Source organism: Melospiza melodia, chromosome 2 (genome assembly GCF_035770615.1).
Source record: "Melospiza melodia melodia isolate bMelMel2 chromosome 2, bMelMel2.pri, whole genome shotgun sequence".
Lineage (NCBI taxonomy): Eukaryota > Metazoa > Chordata > Aves > Passeriformes > Passerellidae > Melospiza > Melospiza melodia.
The window spans coordinates 78,857,905-78,876,359 of record NC_086195.1 but is presented as its reverse complement, the minus strand read 5'-3'; the positions used below and the strand labels follow the sequence as shown (position 1 = coordinate 78,876,359).

At 43.5% G+C, this 18,455-nt stretch overlaps 1 protein-coding gene across 1 annotated transcript in view; it reads right to left on the bottom strand.

Moving 5' to 3' along the window:
* Positions 1-2,961, bottom strand: part of DDX10 (DEAD-box helicase 10) — a 153,355-nt gene extending 150,394 nt beyond the window's left edge. The window contains exon 1 of the mRNA XM_063148975.1: positions 2,776-2,961. Coding sequence (XP_063005045.1) covers positions 2,776-2,961 — 186 coding nt within the window. The remainder of the gene's footprint in view (positions 1-2,775) is intronic.
* Positions 2,962-18,455: the final 15,494 nt, after the last annotated feature.

Genomic DNA, 18,455 nt, shown 5'->3' with positions numbered 1-18,455 from the left:
ATACAGTTTCTGGTTCATTTCAGCCAAGAGACTCTCTGCATAGAAGAACAGTAGGCCTACAGGAGGGAAAAGCATTTTGCTAACATCAAAAAAGAATTCACGCAATCGATTATGTGCAGCTAAAGGGATAGATTTTAACAGGTTTGTGATACATCAAATAGGTTATTGCAGCAATCTGAAATTGTTCCAAATAATTGAAGTATGTCAGTAATCAATTTCTTTTTAACTTTAGATGACTCAGTAAGAACAGATGTATTAACCAAAAAAGAAGACAAATATTGTTCCACTCTTCTACCCTCAACTTCTGCAAATCAATTTAAAAATCATTACAAGCGTAAGCCTAGCTCCTTCAAGGATGTCCAAGGGAAAAAAGTGAGAACAGTATTGAAAATGCAAGAAATGTTGGGAAAGGCCACGTCACAAAGCTTCTTGTATTATTTCTCTGCCCTGCATATTTCCAGGAGCTGAATAATGTTACGTTGTAGCACCCTTGAACTCTGAAGGTACTGATTTATTTTGAAGTCATGTCCAAATAGAAGGCATAAGGACTGATGTCTAAGGTAGACCTTCTGATAATCCTATTCCACATCTACATGCACCAGTGGAAAACACCACCAACTTCTACTTTTTTAGTTTGTTTCCTCGTCCAAAGTTACTACCTCTGCTCATCTGCTGGGAAGCTGTAACCAGAGCTCTCTCCAATCCCCTCCATATGAGAGCAGCCAGCTCATTTCAAATATTTCAAATATTTCAAATATTCAGCTATTCTGATCTAACTTGACTAATTTGACACCAAGCAGACTAGAAAGCATTTTTCACAAACAGCTCCCCAGCACATCAGTTAGGCCATTAATGCTTTTCATGAGCACAACAGTTTGGAATAGACCAGGTCCATCAATAGCCTGACAGTCAGGCAACAAAGTTACTGAATCAACAGAAAGCAACTCATCTATGAACATAAAACACAGAAAATGGTCCCATGATATGGACACACTGAAACTAAATTTCACATTTTCCATCTATGCTTGCCATGCTTGCCATCACATGTCAACAACTGGAAAAAAATCCAGTAACAAAGTATAGTGGCTGGGTCTTCATTATTAATTTTGTCTTGTTTATGCACTGCAGTCATTCTCACACATGAAATCATGGTCAAGCTGGATCATCTTGCATCCACCAACCATTCTACCACTATTCCATGCACATATAAATCTAACCCATGCACAGCCTGTGTGCCAGAGACCCCAGCCACTGTTCTTCACAGAGGAGCTCACCCAAAAGCAGGCTGCTTCCCTTGTCCCTAAGGGATCTGCATCATGCAGAACTCTCTGCAGACCGCTGATGATCCAAGCACATGGCACTTCTTCACAATTCTCACGCCTACTTTAACCAGATCCAGGGTAACGTGGAAGAAACACTGGAGACCCAGTGGAAAACCTTATCAGGGACCAGAAAAGACTATTTGAAGGACTGAAGACAGAAAGTTAGAAGTTCACAGGCAAGAGAATTCTGGAGCAAAAGGACAGCAAAGCCCCAGCAGAGGTGAGACCAAGAGCCCCCAGAACTATCCTAACACAAGCACACATTTACTCTTTCTTAATTCTGATGAAAACATGCCTGAACATTGCCAGCCTCTTTTCTTCAACACTCCAAAAATACACACAAACACGACCTTCCACTATCCAACCCCAACCTATGCTGCCCCAAGCTGCACAATGAAGCAGAACTATCACCCATGCCCAGAAACAGATGCACATGCAGCAGTCTCTTTAGTGACACAGAAACATCCATAGACATTCACATAGCCAAGGCTAGGAGTAGAGGAACACACCATTTGTTTTCAAATAGCAAAGCAAATGATCCAGTGAAGCTCAAGAATATTAACTTGCTGAATTTTAACTAACGGAGTTAACATGACCTCTTTATGGTAACAGATGTGTTTCTTCTACATCTCTTGTCATTACTTTCTGCTCAATCAAGTTACAACCACCAAAAAGTCATTACCACCCGCTGTGCCGAGTGCTGCATAACCAAGCACAACTGCCCTGCAAACTCAGCAAAAGCTGGCAGGAGGCAGAGCAGCGCCACGGGCAGCACACATCTAACCCGGTATTCACAATTACAGCGCTTTCCACCCATCAGTGTGATCGGTGACTATCCAAAGCTGACTATCTCCCGCAGGAATTCAAGGGACTCTGAGAAACAAAACCAACACCACTCACTTCAGGTCTCGCATTCAAACACCTATTTCCTGGCTTGAGGCTAAACATCACATTCATTCATACTGATGGTTTGCCCGCCGTGCGTCTTCTACGGAGACAAACGTGCGCTATCTCCAACACGGAGATATCCACGTTGCATGGCGAGAAGGGCCAAGCGCCCCGGGTTACAACCTGCCCCAGCCTCCTCCTCCTCGCTACCCTTTTAACCACAAACTCCCCCGTCCGAGGGTCCCACTGCCCCCAGCTCCACAGCCCGTACAGTCAGCTCCACCAAAACCCCTGAGCTGAGGCTGCCGGTCCCTGCTCCTCTGCTTGGGGATAAGAACAGAGCTCCATCCCGACCTCGTGACAGTGAGAGCCCGCCGCCCACCGCAGAGCAGTGCCACCCAGCACACCTCCTACCTACGGGCACCTCCAACACCCCTGCGACCATGGACCTACAGACACCATCCCTCCTCCTCCTCCCGGTTCTGTCCACACACACGCCACACGAGGAAGGAGCCGCTGTTTCACAGACCGCCCCGCACAGCCCCGGCTCCCGGCCCGGCCGTACCTCGGGGTAGCGCTGCACCAGGCGGCCGATGTTCTCCCGCTCCACCTGCCACTCGGGCCGCTTCCTCTCCTTGCGCTGCAGCCGCAGCCTCTTCGTCCGCCGGGTGTATTTCTTCTTCCAGCGCTCGAAGCTGCGCACGGGGTCCATGGCGGCCGCCGCGGCCCCGCCGCCGCCGGGCCGGCCCATGCTGCCCCTCCGCCCCGCGTGGGTCGCGCACGCCGGGCCGGGCGCAGCCGGAGCGCGTCACTCCCGGGGCGGCGCCGCCGGCAGGCACCGCCCCGGCCCGGCCTCCGCCAGGGTGGGAAGTGTGGAACCCAAAGAAGGACTTGGTGCCGGAGCAATGAAATTACTGCAAATTACTGAAAGAGAAAAAGAAAATAAAGCCTTAATAGAAAAGGGGTATGTGTTGAGTGCTGGCATAAATTTTGTCCGCAGCAATGTGATGGTGTGGAGGAATCACAAAATCATAGAATGGATTTGCTTGAAAAGGACCTTAAAGATTATCCAGTTGCAGCCTCTCTGCCGTGGATAGGGACACCGTTCGCTACACCAGGTAGTTCAAAGCCCCATCCACCCTGGCCTCGGACACTTCCAGGGACTGGGCATCCACCGCTTCTCTGGGCAGCCTGTTCCCGTGCCTCACCATGCTGACAGTGAAAAATTTCTTCCAAATATCTAATTTAAATCTGCCCTCTTTTAGTTTGAATACATTCTCCTTGATGTATCTCTACCTGCTCTTGAGAAAAGTCCCTCTCCAGCTTTCTTGTAGGCCCCCACCAGGTACTGGAAGGCTACAGCTAGGTCACCCCAAAGCTTTCTTTTTTCCAGACTGAACTATCCCAATTCTCTCAGCCTTTCTTCACAGGAGAAGTTCTCCATCCCTCTGATCATCCCAGTGTCCTTCTGTACTTCAGCAGGTCCCTGTCCTCCCTGTGCTGGTGCCCCAGAGCTGATGCAGCCCTGCAGTGGGCTCTGAGCAGAGCAGAGGGGCAGAATCCCCTCCCTGGCCCTGCTGCCCACCACTGGATGCAGCCCAGGACACGTTTGGCTCTCTGGGCTGTGGGAGCACACTGACAGCTCATGGCCAGCCTCCCATCCTCCAGCACCCCCAGGTCCTTCTCAGCAGGGCTGCTCTCCATCTATTCATCTCCAGCCTGTGTTCATACCAGGAGTTGCCCATGCCTATGTGGAGCACTTTGCACTTGGTGCATTTAAACCTGGTGAAAGTCCCACAGGCCCAGTTCTCAAGCTTGTCCAGCTCCCTCTGGATGGCATCCCATCCCTGAAGTGTGTCAGCCACATCACCCAGCTTGGTGTCATAAGCCCCTTTTCAGATACTGGAAAGCTATTATAAGGTCTCCCTGGAGTCTTCTCTTTTCAGCCTAAACAGCTCTCTCAGCCTGTCTTCATAGGAGAGGTGCTCTGTCACTCTGGTCATCTTTCATGGCCTCCTCTGGACTTATTCCAACAGCTCCATGTATTTCTTGTCCTGAGGACCCCAGAGCTGGAATGAGTACTCTGGAGCTGGAATCAGGAGGAAGAACTCTGTGGCAAGGCTGTTAATGCTTTATTTGCTTATTCGGTACAGGGAAAAACTGAGAAATTTGGAAAAATCAAAACTCAGTTGAAAGGCATAGAGTGGAGCTCATGTTTAAAGTGCTGGGTTTAAGCTCTGACATCGCTTTGACCCTTCATAATACAGCTGTAGTCAGCCTTAATGGCCTTGGCTCAGAGCCTTGAACTATGCAAAGGGTTGGCAGAAAGTCACAGGGAAAACCACAAAAAGACAAAGTTGTCCTACACTGCATGGTGTAAGACTGGTGTCTGTAAGAGGCACATATCTCTCAACAAACTGGATTTAAGCACCCTGCCGATTTATATTACACTATCTTTACATTCACCAATTTTTAACCCCTCCCAACGGGAAGGTCTGCATTGCTCTGCAGTTGTTCAGCGGTCAGAAACAATTTGCTGAGTGAGCTTTAGCCCTTCATCAGCACACGGAATTCAAAACAAAAACAGGCTGTGGAATTATTGTGCCACATCAGGAAAAGAAAATTGCAAACATATTTATGCAATGGCATAAGACGGAAGTAAACACCTTGATGAGGGGAACAGTGAAAGACTCCCAAAATAATTGCTGTCTCTGATGAGGGTTTGGAATTCCAGAAAGCCAAGGGAAAAGGGAGTGTCTCTTAATTAGCTCCACTTTTGCCATACATATGTTGAGTGTATCGCTGAATGATGTTTTCCCTCTTCCCTGAGATCAGGGAAACCTATGATCATAGAAATGTTTGGTTTCCCTTTAAAATCCATGAAGTTACTAATTTCAGCAGGGAATGGAAATATCTCCTTTAAGTATGCCCCAGGGAGATCTCTTCACCCAGGTACAGCTTTGAATGCAATGTTTTTTTCTAGGGGTTTATTGCTGTGCAAATGAATAAGTATTCATAAATAAACCTGAAGGTTTTATTCTTGAAACAAAAATAGTTTTGTCCAAAACTACCTGATAAAAAGCTGTTTGCAGGAGATGCTGATCCACCCTGAAGGATGTGCTTTGGGTGATGGCTCATGTTTCCCACAGTTACAACACATTACTGTGATATATCAAACAAAGTCCCAATCTAGCACAGTCAGACTGTCACAGGGCTCAGCTGCCAGTTTAAGCATTTTATGTCTGCCTGTAATAGAAAAACATCCAAGCAAAAACCCTCCTGTCTCTCCTGTCCCAGCACTGGAGTAAGTTTACTCTTTTCCTGAGTAAATGTACAGTAGAAATGTTGTGTTTGAACATGCTGGCTTTGCTCACCTGGTCTGTGTTTTGCCTGCAGGGCTCATCTCTTTCATAACAGAACAGCAGCAGTGGTCTGTGAGTCATGACAGACATAAATCCTCAATGAAAAAAAACAAGTAAAATCATATCTTGCTGTCCTGTTTCTAAAATAACTTTTTATGCTACTGTCATGAACGCTTTGAAGAGGTTCTGAAAAGCATGAAAGCATGCTGAGGCTTTTTTAATAATTAATTTGCTCATTAGCCAAGAGGTCCATATACCAGGAAAGGAAAACAGAAAGTCAAAAGGGCCTTGTGCTGTGTCCCACAGTATGAGGTAAAATACTGGATGGAGCTCCAGGCTGGAGGTCTGGGAGCCTGCAAGGGCTCTGGAATCACCCTTCTAATTTCTCTGGTCCTCTCACTGTGAGGGGCCTGCTTGAGAAACAGTCAGGGGTTTGTGAAAGTTTCTCTTTTATACAGGAACAAACTCTACCTTGTAAAATTTCTAATAAGACATTTAAAATTTCAGTTGCCTTGTAATAGTACTATCCCTAAAACTGTGGCAAAACCAGAGGTCCTTCTGAGAGAGATTGAGAGAGAGAAATGAGAAATGATTCAAATAAATTATTCAAGCACAGTTGTTTTCTTGTAATTTGAAGAAATGAAGTACAGCTATAACAATAAAAGTAACAAAGCCCTATACACAACCACAGAGAGGAAGGCAGCAATTTTTCACTTTAAACAAGACCTATTTTAGGAACAGTCATTCTCCATAGAGTTCACTTTCATGCATACTCAATCTTTCCTACTCATGAGTACAAACGTGTGTGTTTTGAAAGTTCTTTATGGTGAGGAGGACAAGGGGCACCAAGTATCAAGGTCAGGGCCCTGAGGGCACTCATAGACCTTAATGGCCTTGACCAGCCTCACCTCAGTCCTCCTCCTGCACCCTGGCACAGCTCCACCCTGCAGCTTCAGGGCCTGTCTGAGTTATGTCACACGTCATGTTGGTCCCCATCCCCAGCTCAGCCATGGCCGTGCCTGTCCTTGGCCATAGATCCCACTGGCTGGGACCCAGAGCTGCAGAATGACTTCCTGGCTTGACCTCCATCCTGCTTTGTCACTGTGGACATGCCCAGTCATCAGTGACTGTATCTGACCCTCATTATGGCCACCAGAGCTCATCCTGATCCTCATCCTTATCCTGTCCCTGACCAGGAACTGATTTTTCCAGCTTGACCTTGGACCTGCTTCAGATGTGTTTGATGAGTTGGACTCTTGGTTGACCACAGCTGCCAGCTGTGAGCACACACTGCTCCCTCACTCAGGGGCTGTGTTACCAGGCTGACATCCTGGCTCTTAGGGAGCAGCCAGTCCTGGCTGTGCCCTGACAACCAAGCCCTTGTCACTTTGTCTGGGTTCATCCTGAATGGTGACAATGGTTCACAGTCTCTGGTATCCTTAATATTCTCTCTTGAGAAAACCTCAGGGCCAAGCTGAGTTGTACCACACAGCTATGGAACTGTGTTTCATGGGGCTTTCTTCATGCCAAGGATTTAGAACAGTTGGTCGAAGACCCAGATGTTGCCAAATTTCCATTCTTACCTATATTCCTTCTTGCATTTTTTGGTTGGTCATAATCTGTTGCAAGTGCATCACTCCCTGCACTCCTGCTCTGCCATTTCTCCTGGTGCCTCATGCAGCCACATAGACTCTCATTCACATACCACATACCCCAGTTAAATATTTCCTCTGCAAATCTCTACAGGAATTTAAGATAAGTAAAGGTTGATTTTATTTGATAATAATATTTTAAAATTATCACTGTGTTTAAGTTAAACTTTGGCATTCACATTAAATCCTTGATTGTTTTATACTAACATGCTTACTTTCCATTTTTCTACACCATTTTGTTTACATACCTAAAGAAGTAGTCAGCAAACCAGAGGATGTGACCCTTGAAGGACCATTTGTCAGTGAGATACCACTAAAGCCCTTCTCAATAAAACAATCACATGCTAGGAGAATTTCCTCAATGGCTCTCAGCACCCTTATCTTCCAAGGCTCACTTGCTGTGCTTCAGGAGATTTGAGAGAAAGCACGTGAGAATATTCTGCCTGAGTGTCTCTGAATGAGACACCCACAGTGAAAGGGTGGATCTTCAATGTAATATTTGCACTACTACAATGTAGATTCAGAGCAGTTTGGAAAAAGTATGGAAATAGCAGTCAGATTTGTAAGTTATTTTTAACAGAGGTAATGTTCCTATCAGACATTATTACGAAATTTTATCTGTCCAAAGGATGGACAATATGACATAGAAAAATTATAATCTCACTTGGAAAAAGAAAAATCACTTTAAAATGAGCATTATTAGGTGTGATGGACAGACTTTTCAGAGAATAAATGGGTGTTAGAGTAGATGTCAGGGCCCTGAGGGCGCTATTGGACCTTATTGTCCCTGCTAAGCTTCCCCCGGGGTCTCTCCCAACTCCTGCCCATGGTCTCAGAACTCCATTTCAGCTTAGCCAAGAGGTATTAGTCTGAGTACTGCAGGCTGAGAAGAAAATCAATGCTCTCAATTTAAAACAGAAATTTCAATACTCTCATGCAGACCCAGGATAAGCAACTCTAAAAAGGAGTCACAGTTGGTGTTTGGGATGGAGAGCAATCAATAAAAGAGACCAGGTAGAGGAAAAAAAAAATAATAAAACCCAGAGAATTGGTTTTTTCCTGTATTGGGTAGCCCTATAATAAAAGGCTACCAAGAAATTATAGTTTTGAAGTTGAAAGTTACACTGGATTTTCAAAACCAGAGTAGAAACACTGTTTCAATAATTCCTGGTCTGAGCAAATGGGTTAGTTGTGATGGATAAATAGTCAGTTATTACCAAGAATATTGTGTGGTGTACTTGAGATCTTGTATTTTCCTCTTAGTAAAGAACAGCTGTTGCCAACAATGAAACAAATATGAATTTGCAAATGCATTTCTTCTTGGGGAAATAATAAAACAAGTGTGCTTTTACCAAGCATGTAAATTACAGGAATTTGGATTTAGGTAGACAATCCAGAAGCTAAGGATGCCATGACTAGAATGGAATAAACACATTTCTCCTGGAATGCCAGAGGACTTTTTGTTTTCTAGAGGACTGATAATATTCATGATTTAGTTTGCAGGGCCCATAGAATGAACTTTTTGCCAATGAAAGCCCAACTGAACATTGGGAAAGCTGTGATGTAAATTCTGGCCAACAAGAACAATTCCATGGATAAGAAGAAAAGCTTTCACTCAGACTGTCAGACAAGATAACCTATAAAACAGAAAGAAATTCTAAAAATTAATTACTTAGCGTGTCATACTTTTAGTGTTTAAATTAAATCATCTGCCTCTTCAAAATGTTATGATACACAGATTCTTTTAATAAAAACACAAGATGAATATTAAAACAAATACAAAATCAAAACATTTTTCCTTTCAATCGACAAAATATTTTTATTGAAAATTATAAGCATGACCAATCTTGCAAGAAATGTAAGATGGGATTTGCTGGAACTTGTTTTGGCTCACAGAGCTGTTGAACACGCCCAGGCTTCCCAGGCCCCATCACTTCACCCGTGCCCACAGTTTGCCCTGCAGCACTTCACCCTCCTCCGGGCTGCTGGTGCCGGGCCCACGCTGGTGTCTGGGTGTCTCTGAGCCACTAGGGGCCGTGACAGACCTGGGCAAATAAAAATGAGTAATAAACCGGGATCACAGCAGGCACACCACCCTGAGAAGGACCATTAACTCATCGAGCCTGCCTTTTCCTGACGGCTGGGATCTCTGTACAGTCCCAGGGCACAGGCAATGCAGGGAACTCCATTGCATTGGAGTTCCAATGCAGGGAACTCCATTAATATGCAATTCATCTTGAGCACACTTGACAGTTCTTTCACAACTGAGCTGATTTCCTGACTGAGATGCAGACTTGACAAATGAAATTACAAAAGATGAGTTAACCTTTCAGATGATCACACATTTTGGAAGAATGCCATTTTCCAAACAGAATAGTACACACTGTGGTGCTACTGAAGCTTAATATTAAAATTACATGCTTGAATGTTGTCCTTTAATTATCAAGGCACTCTGTAGAAAAAAAGCATTTTTATTTAGCACAGTTCTTGGCCTTTCTGTATTTCAGAATAATTTCAGAAGGCAATTAATGTATTGTTTTTCCCAGATCATTAGCGTAGTATAATATATTTGGTTTGTCGGATATGTAAAAAAGGCACAGTACCTTTATGCAACAAGCACTTATGCCTTATTATCCTTGTTTTTATGTGCTTGATTATTTTTGCATTTGCAGAAAGAGTCATAGTTTATTATTTTGATCCTCTAGTTTATTCACCAGGTGTATTGCTCAACTCTGAAGTGTACATTTCCTTCCTAGTTATGATGATTTAATAACACCTCTTTTTGTGGCTGGGAAGTGTAAGCCACCCAGCCTGCCTTATCTATCTGCACGTTTCTGACTGTAGAAGTTAAATTTGTTTCAAAAGTTTAGACTCATTAGACTGATATTTTATAGTAATGGGTCATGAGACAAATTTGAGATGAGAAATAGGCTGGAAGTCAGTGACAGAGAGGCAATGTGGGAAGGCAAAGGAAACTGAAGATAAACTACCCTGGTAGTGCCTATTTATGCTGCCAGAGGTGAGACTGGACCCATGCCTGTGTCCCTACCATTCAGCCATTCCTGCTGACAGTCCCTGTACTTGTAGGAGTCCTGTGTGGACCTGCATGGGCAACAGCTGCATGAACTGTAAAGTTGTCAAACGAAATTCATCCCTTAAATAACTGCGAAGTCTCATAAAAAATAAATTTATCTTCATGCTTTATTATTTCAGTTGCATTTGATTTCTCAAGTAGAAGGTGCTGACAAGGTTCAGGTGAAAAGGAAACTGCCACTATAGCATGAGTAGCCACATGACCTCCAAACTTCAGAGTGACCACAGCATTCTAAAAACTAGAGAGAGAAAAGCTGCTGTGCTAAATCTCCTCATCTTCACAATTACAAATTCAAGGAAAGGTTAGAAGGGTTTCTTTCAGGATGTGGTGATGAAGTTGTGTGGATTTGTCTACAGTTCCCTACCAAAGGCCAGTTCATGATGATGGAGTAAAGACATGTGCCTAAATAGCTGGATTTCTAAATCTTACAATAACATTTCCATACTTCCTCTGGTTCTAAGAACATGGTAAAAAGCAAAACCAGAAACTATGTTAAGAAAAATAACATTTTTCATGGGAGATTCTGGCTACTTTTGTTTGGCAAATGAACATAATGATTTAAAATTTCTGAACAATCAAACCTCAGGTGTGGGATTCAGCTCCAGATCACAGATATATGTATATATAGACATCTAAATGGAGGGGCTTGGCTCAATTGCTTAGTTGCCACCTGTGGTGCTGTAAGGCACCCTGCCTGAGCCCCAGCTGCCTCTCCAGAGGGGCACAGATCTCCCATATACCCGACACTATATGTGCCAGTCTTTTGCTTCTGTATCCTAGAGCATTACATGCTTATGTTCAATCCCACTGGAAACTGTGCAGCTATTTGACTCATTTTGAAAGAGACATCTGAATCCCCCTGCAGAGTCCATTAGCTGAATTGGCTGGGTTTCCACTCACTGTAATGGGAACATGACATGTAGACAGGAAATTAGAGTGCCTCCAAGCTAGAGCTGACTGTCCCCTATCCCTCCCCAAAGAGTTTAATTCACCAAATGTAAAGATTCGATAAAAAGCGTGTGAAGACATGGACATAAAAAGCTTCACTGAGCTTCTCAGCAGTTTAGTGTTCCAGTTTCGCTTAATTCAGCAATCCTTTAAATCACCATCAATAATAACACTCAGGAAACAGGTTTCAGCAAATGCGGTTGATTCACAGGCAAACTTAAAGCCTAAACAAATCTAACAGATCTTTCAGTGGCTACTTTTTGGATCCAGTTCAAAAATGTTCGATATTCTTTAATGAAATTAGCATCTCTGTTTCAGACTTATATTAGACCAGCTCAACAACTCATAAAAACAAACACAGAACCCATAAAAGCTCTTCACAGCTCTACAGAGGATTGGCTCCTGCCACATTCAGGATCTTGACAGTCACAGCCACCCAATCTAAGCTAACAGGCTCTGCCACTCGATGGAGTTTGGCAGAAAAAACTTCCTACCACAGAGCTCGGATTCATGGCTTCCAGAGGGGACATGTCTGGGCCTTGGACCTTGGATCACCACAAACTTGTGTGTCTGGTGGTCACTGGCATGTGGCTGAGCTGGGTGACCACCACAGGACCAGCTCTGCTTGCCCTGCTCAGGCACTGTGGGATTGTGCCTTGCCAGGGAGGAGGACACTGTCCTCACCTGCCCCACTCTCACTCTGCCCTCCTGGCTCACTGTTCCACAGTATGTTCTATTGTGTCAAAGGATTTTCTGTGAAGACTGTAGAATAACTAGCAAGATAATAAAACAACAATTAAAATTCAAGGTAATTAAACATTAAATTATACACAAGGAAAACTGTTCCAACTGTATATGTACCAATGATGGCTGCCTAGTTGATTTTTTACTACACATAAAATTTGGGTGTTACAATGAAACTGTTTCTATCATAAGGTTCTTATTTAGGCATTTTTATCTGTCTAACTAGAAGCTATTCTGTGAGGCACAAATAGTGACTGAAAGAAAAAGCAACAAAAGCCCCAGTGTTCTGTCGTGTGTGTGAGTGTGGTCCAGCTGGATGGCTGCATGTAGAGATTTAGTGGTAACACTGCTCAACTTTCTGCCCCAGACTGTAAACAGTCTGTGAGGAATTAATACTGCTGTGTCACTCAGAAAATTTCAAAGGGAGTACACCATGTTCTGGCTTTCCACATCTGAGACAGAGGAAAACTGCTTGCATTCATTCACATCAGCCTCTATCAGTCAGTTTGGAGTGTCCAAAGCATCCAGCCTTGTGACATCTGGGAAACAGTAGCACTTTGACTGCACAGAAAGGGTAAATGAAGCGGACAACATCTCAGTGGCTTAGCCTCTCTGAGAAGCCCCAGAACACTTGCTTCCTTCTGAATAGAGCAATGCAAATACTGCAAAAACTTGAAATCTAGTGCTCGTAGGAGTTTTGCTGTAGATGTACACGAGGCTTAGGATTTATTCTGATTGCAATGCTCCAGACATGGGAAGAAGGTAGCTCCTTTTAGGGACAAATAAAACTGTAACGAGCACATCTAATCACATTGAGTGTTCACAGAAGCACATCTCGGCAAGAATGTTCTCTTTCACCTGGCATTGCCCCTGTGCTTGGGATAGTATGGACAGGTTCAGAAGAAAACAATATGGATTCAAATTTGGATTCACAAAAAGATTCTGTTTTTTTCCCTGCCATTTATGATTGTTGTTCTGTTTCATTGTAAATCTGTGCTTACTGCCTGTTGGGCCACAAAAATTGGCATCATATATATTTGGCATATTATGATACTGCATGAGATACAAAGATAGCAAGAGACATCCTTGAAAAGAAACCAGAGATCAAAGGAGAAAAGCAAGGATACATGGTGAGGGATTTCAGTTTATATTTAGGAAAAAGGAAGAGGCATTTGAGTTACTATTTATGTTCTTACAGAAAAGAATAAAAAGGTTTATTTTCCTTATTGTTGAATTGTTTTAAGGACTGCAGAGCGAGTGAACTTGGTGTACAAAGAATCCAGGCCAATACCTTTAACTTACTGGCAACAATTTATGTGTGTGTTTTGCTTTGTTTTCCCTTCAGTCACTTCTCAAAAGCAATAACAACCGAAACCGCCCATTCATCACCTTCTCTTTGATCTTCACTCCTGATAACAACTATTTTGCATCTTCATTCTAATCACTCCACCCCATTCCTTGTAGTAATATTAAAGAGAAACTTCCTGTTTCTGGATGCCTTTCTGCAATAAATCCAATTACTGCAGCTCCAGGGAGGGGTTCATTTGGCAACAAATGCAGCAGGAAAAGCACTTTGGTGTTACAGATGGATTTTAAAAGCTGTTCTGAGTCCTCAAGATTCTGAGGCAGGCAAGGCAACTGCTATATGTTGGAATATGCAGGTAACTGCATTTTCTAAGGTCCCCCAAGATCTTTCTGTAGGATGAAAACAATCAGTGTTAGTTCTTAGATGGTATGGATTGGAAAAATATGCTTTGCAAAATAAAGACCTTGGAGACACACTGTAATTCATGAAGGACATGAACATCAATTCAAATTTTGAAAAATGTATGAAAAATAAGCCACTGAAAAACATGCTCTTTCTAGACAGCCAGAAAACCCTTTGGAAAGCTCAGAATCTCACAATCACAGCATAAGCTGAGTTGGAAGGGACCCAAAGCATTGAGTCCAACTCTGGCCCTGCACAGCACTATTACCAAGAGTCACACCATGTGTCTCAGAGTGCTGTCCAAACACTTCTTGAACTCTGTCAGGCTGGTGCTGTGACCACTCCCTGGGGAGCCTGTTCCAGTGCCCAAACACCCTCTGGGTGAAGAACCTTTTTCCAATATTGAACCCAAACCTCCCCTGACACAACCTGAGGCAATTCCTTCGGGTCCTGTCATGGTCACCACAGAAAAGAAATCAGTGCCTGCCCCTTCTCTTCCCCTCATGAGGAAATTGCAGATCCCAATGACGTCTCCCCTCAGTCTCCTCCAAGCTGAACACATCCAGTGACCTCAGCCACTCCTCATATGGTTTCCCCTCAAGGCCTTTCTCCACCCTTGTTGCCCTCCTTTGGACACTCTCCCATAGTTTAATGTCTTTTTTATGTTGTGGCACCCAGAACTGCCCCAGCCCTGGAGGTGAGGCTGCCCCAGCCCAGAGCAGAGCAGGACAATCCCCTCCCTTGCCCAGCTGGCCGTGCTGTGCCTGATGCCCCCAGGACAGGGTTGGCCCTCCTGGCTGCCAGGACACTGCTGGCTCATGTCCAACTTGGCACAGACCAGGACCCCCAGGTCCCTTTGTGGGCACTGCTCTGCAGCATCTCATTTCCCTGTACATCCAGGGTTGCTCCATCCCAGGTGCAGAATCCAGAACTTTCCCTTGTGGAACTTCATCTGCCCTCTCATTTGTTGAAGTCTCTCTACATGGCCTCCCTGCCTTGGAGGGAGCCAGCAGTTCCTCCCAGTTAATCCTGTGATAAACATAGCAAATTGCATCTTTAAAGGGAATTACAGGCTAGCCATATCTCTACTGTACAAAGCATGTATCCAAGGAGTTCAGGTAAATGGTTCCTTGCAGTACCTGGTCTCAAACCCAGCTTGCACACAAAATGATGGGATTCAGTGCATTTGCCTGATTTTTGGCAGCTGGGCATCACACTGCAAGGGAGCATTGGAGGAGCATGGATTCACAGAGACTCTTCTGCACTTCTGCCAGGAAGCAGCTGTACTCAGAGTATTAAAACTCTTGTGAACAGCTAAGTTTACAATGAGCTGCAGATTTTTAAAAGTCTCCACTGTATATTTATGACCATTTCTGTTGCCTCTAGCAGCTTAAATGTGCAAGTAGCATTCACAGTATATTACTTTTGAACTATCTCAGTATCTTATTTGACATTCCTGTGTTGGGTTAACTTCTTCCTATTAAAGAGAGAGAAGCTGCCCTGGCAACCTTGAAGCTTGATCTCATTGTGCATTCTGAGGTCTAGGATTAACCTTAACAAAGTGTAAATTTTGTTCCAAAAATGGCTTAGATTGACATAAAAATAAATTTCTTAGGTTTACTTCATGATTTTCTTCAGAAGTAAGAGACCATTATCTGAACATAAGTTCATGTTTTATTATCCTGTTCATTTAACCAGATCATTTTGCCTCTGCAGAAAGAAAGAAGAAAAGAAAAATAAAAAAGGTAAAAAGATAAAAGAAAGAAAAAAGAGAGGAGGAGAACAGATTATGACATAAGTTTCACAGTGCCCAGTAAAGACATAAAAGCATTGTTTGTCATATACATCTGCATGCCTTTACAAACCTTTCTTCTGATTCAAGGTCTGACTTTGGGACGTACAGAGAGATGAGAACTGGTAATAGATACATCCTTCTCATGAGTTTCAAAATAAACAAAGCCACTTTTTTCTTTCTTAGGCAATGGATCCTTCAAAGGCAGTAGCATATGCTGGTTTTCTTTTAAATAATTTTACAAATTATTTATGCACTTATTTAGTAATTTGTCATTTTGGTATTCCAAGAGTTTCAGATTAGAGCAATAAAGGTGCTCTGTGTTTTCTAAGATACCACAGTAGTTTTTTATCTCATTTGCCACTTATCCATCGTACAGCTACATACTAGGATATGTAGATTGAGATATTGAAGGTCTACATCTGTTGAAGTGTCATCATTCACAAATGTTTAAATGGATACCTGCTTTGATGTCCCATTTAGTGAGATAAATTTATTTCATTAGTATTCTGCAAAGGCTTCTATGTGTAATGGTGACAGAGAAACAAACTCTTCCTACAGACACACAAAAACATTATGGAAAAAAATTCACTAGCAATTTGATTCAAGAACACTGCATAACAAGATTCAAATCCTCTAGAAACTCAGTAAACATATGCAGTTGCACTGGAAATATGGGGTTTATCTCTTTATCAGTTAGGAGTGGGTGAAACAGTGATATTCAGGGGACTGAGGACTAGACAGAAGATAAGAAAAATCCTCAATGGCTCTATTGCCTTGTACTTTGAAGAGTAGTTTGGGTTATCACCACATGAGTACAATACACTGCTATTGTTATTAACAATGCTTGCAGTTGACAGTCACTTTGCACTGGAACAAGATCTACTTTCATCAAGTTACTAACAAATTATTGAGAGTAAGCATATGGTTAAGTAGATCTCCATTTAACAAGCTACTCAGCCAACTTGCAAATATCTCAGTATACATAAACTGCTTTTATCCTTTACTCAGGCAGTTAGAGAGTATTCAGGATTATTTTGTTGGATCATTTTCACTGGAAGGAAAACACCTGCTTTATCTCTGCATTGCCCTGCCTGTGCAAATCATTTACCCAAAGTCCTGTTTCTCAAATACAATAATAATACGCAATGGCAGGAGGGTAACCTCCAGAAGCTTACTCAGAAGCCTAAGCTCTTTTTCCAGATAGGTCTGAGTTCAAAAATTTTGATACATTTTAAATTACAAGTATAGATTTTATTGGTGTATTTTGGTAGTGGAATATAGGCATGAAAACAATTTGATGTTTACTATTTTTTGTTAAATGAGAAGCATGTCATTCTAAGAGAGCAATGACAGAGAATTATATGCCATTAAGTAATGTGAATTAAAAATCCAGTAAAAGATTTGAAGTGGGCTGTAAGGCAGTGACGAAGACTTGCTCTTTCTTTTGGGTTCTCCTTCGGGTCACAGTTCCAGAGGTCTCTAATGCTCTTTCTAATCTCCTGGTTGCTTTTGTACACCTACGCTGTGTGATTCTCATGCAACCAAATCCACTCCCTGTTCTAAGAGTCACTCTGGTCTGATCATCCACTAGAGTGGAGCTGAAGCCTCGCACAAGTAGGTCAATACTTTGCCTTCATGAACAAATCAATGACCCAGTCAAAAGTATTTTCCCAGCTCAAAGTTACTCCAAGTATGTTGCTGGGTCAGCTAGTAGGCTTTGTCACATTAGGCATTGCCTCTCTGTGTGAGTGATATCTGCAGCTGTCTCATCCTTTTCATCAGTTTCTCTGACTCTCCCTCCTATTCACTGATTCCCATGGCTATTGGGTCTGGATGCTGCAAGTACCAATTTAAAATTTTGCTTTAACATCACATTACACTTAGTTGGCTTCTTCCTAATCTCTTACTCAATCTCTCCACACATCTGCCTTCCTCATAGCCTGTTTTGTTCCACCCTCAGTCCTCAGTGTTGCTTCCACCCTCACCTTGCACCAGCAAGGTATCACCACAGCCCACGCTGGAGCCATAATTAGGTTTCCCAGGCAAGAAGGTCATTTGGTAGGTCTTTTCCTGGTTCCCTCTTTTGTCATTTTCTGGGCATGGAGCCAGGACCTGGGCGTTTTGCCAGCACACATGTTGCTCTTCCACCCCACCCTGGACCTGTGTTCTTGCCTGCCTCACCTCTGGAGCCGTGCCTGGGGCCACACGTCTCTCTACACCCCTGCTGTGGAGCCACTCCTGCTCCTGGCCACAACACCTCTGCTGGCCCTGCCTGGACTGGGATCCTCCACACACCCTTGGCCCTGTGCTTCCCTGCCAGCTTCCTCCATGCATTTCCCAGCAGTGGAACACAGCTTGGGTCCATCAAGGTGTAGTGCTTGATGCGTTGAATTTTGAATGCAAATAAAACAGATACACAGATACATTCATAACTCGCTCTGCTGGAGACAAGGAGAGAACACAGGCTGCATCAGTCAGACATCCACAGGTCATGGATTTTTAATTGATTTGTAGGTTTACAGTGATACCCAGACATATCAGGCTCCTCCATAGGTATGTCTGCTGGCACAGGGGCTCCTCTCCTCTCACAACAGCAGCTTGATGATCAGCCCTTGCACTGGGTCTGGCTGGGATGGAGTTAACTTTCTTCATAGCCTACTGTGTTTGCTGTTTGAGTCTGAGACAGTGTTAGTAACACACCAGAGTTTGGGTGTTGCTGCTCAGTGTTTGTCAAGCCCCAAGGTCACTTTTTTTTCCTTTTTCTTCCTCTATTCTGCCCCACCAGCAAATAATCTGGGGGTACACAGGAAGCTGAGAGGGGATACAGCCAGGACAGATTACTCAGATTGACTGAAGGGATTTTCCATGCCATATAACATTGTGCTCAACTATGAAATCAATGGGAAAGAGGGATGTTTGTGGTTAAAGCATTTGTCATTACA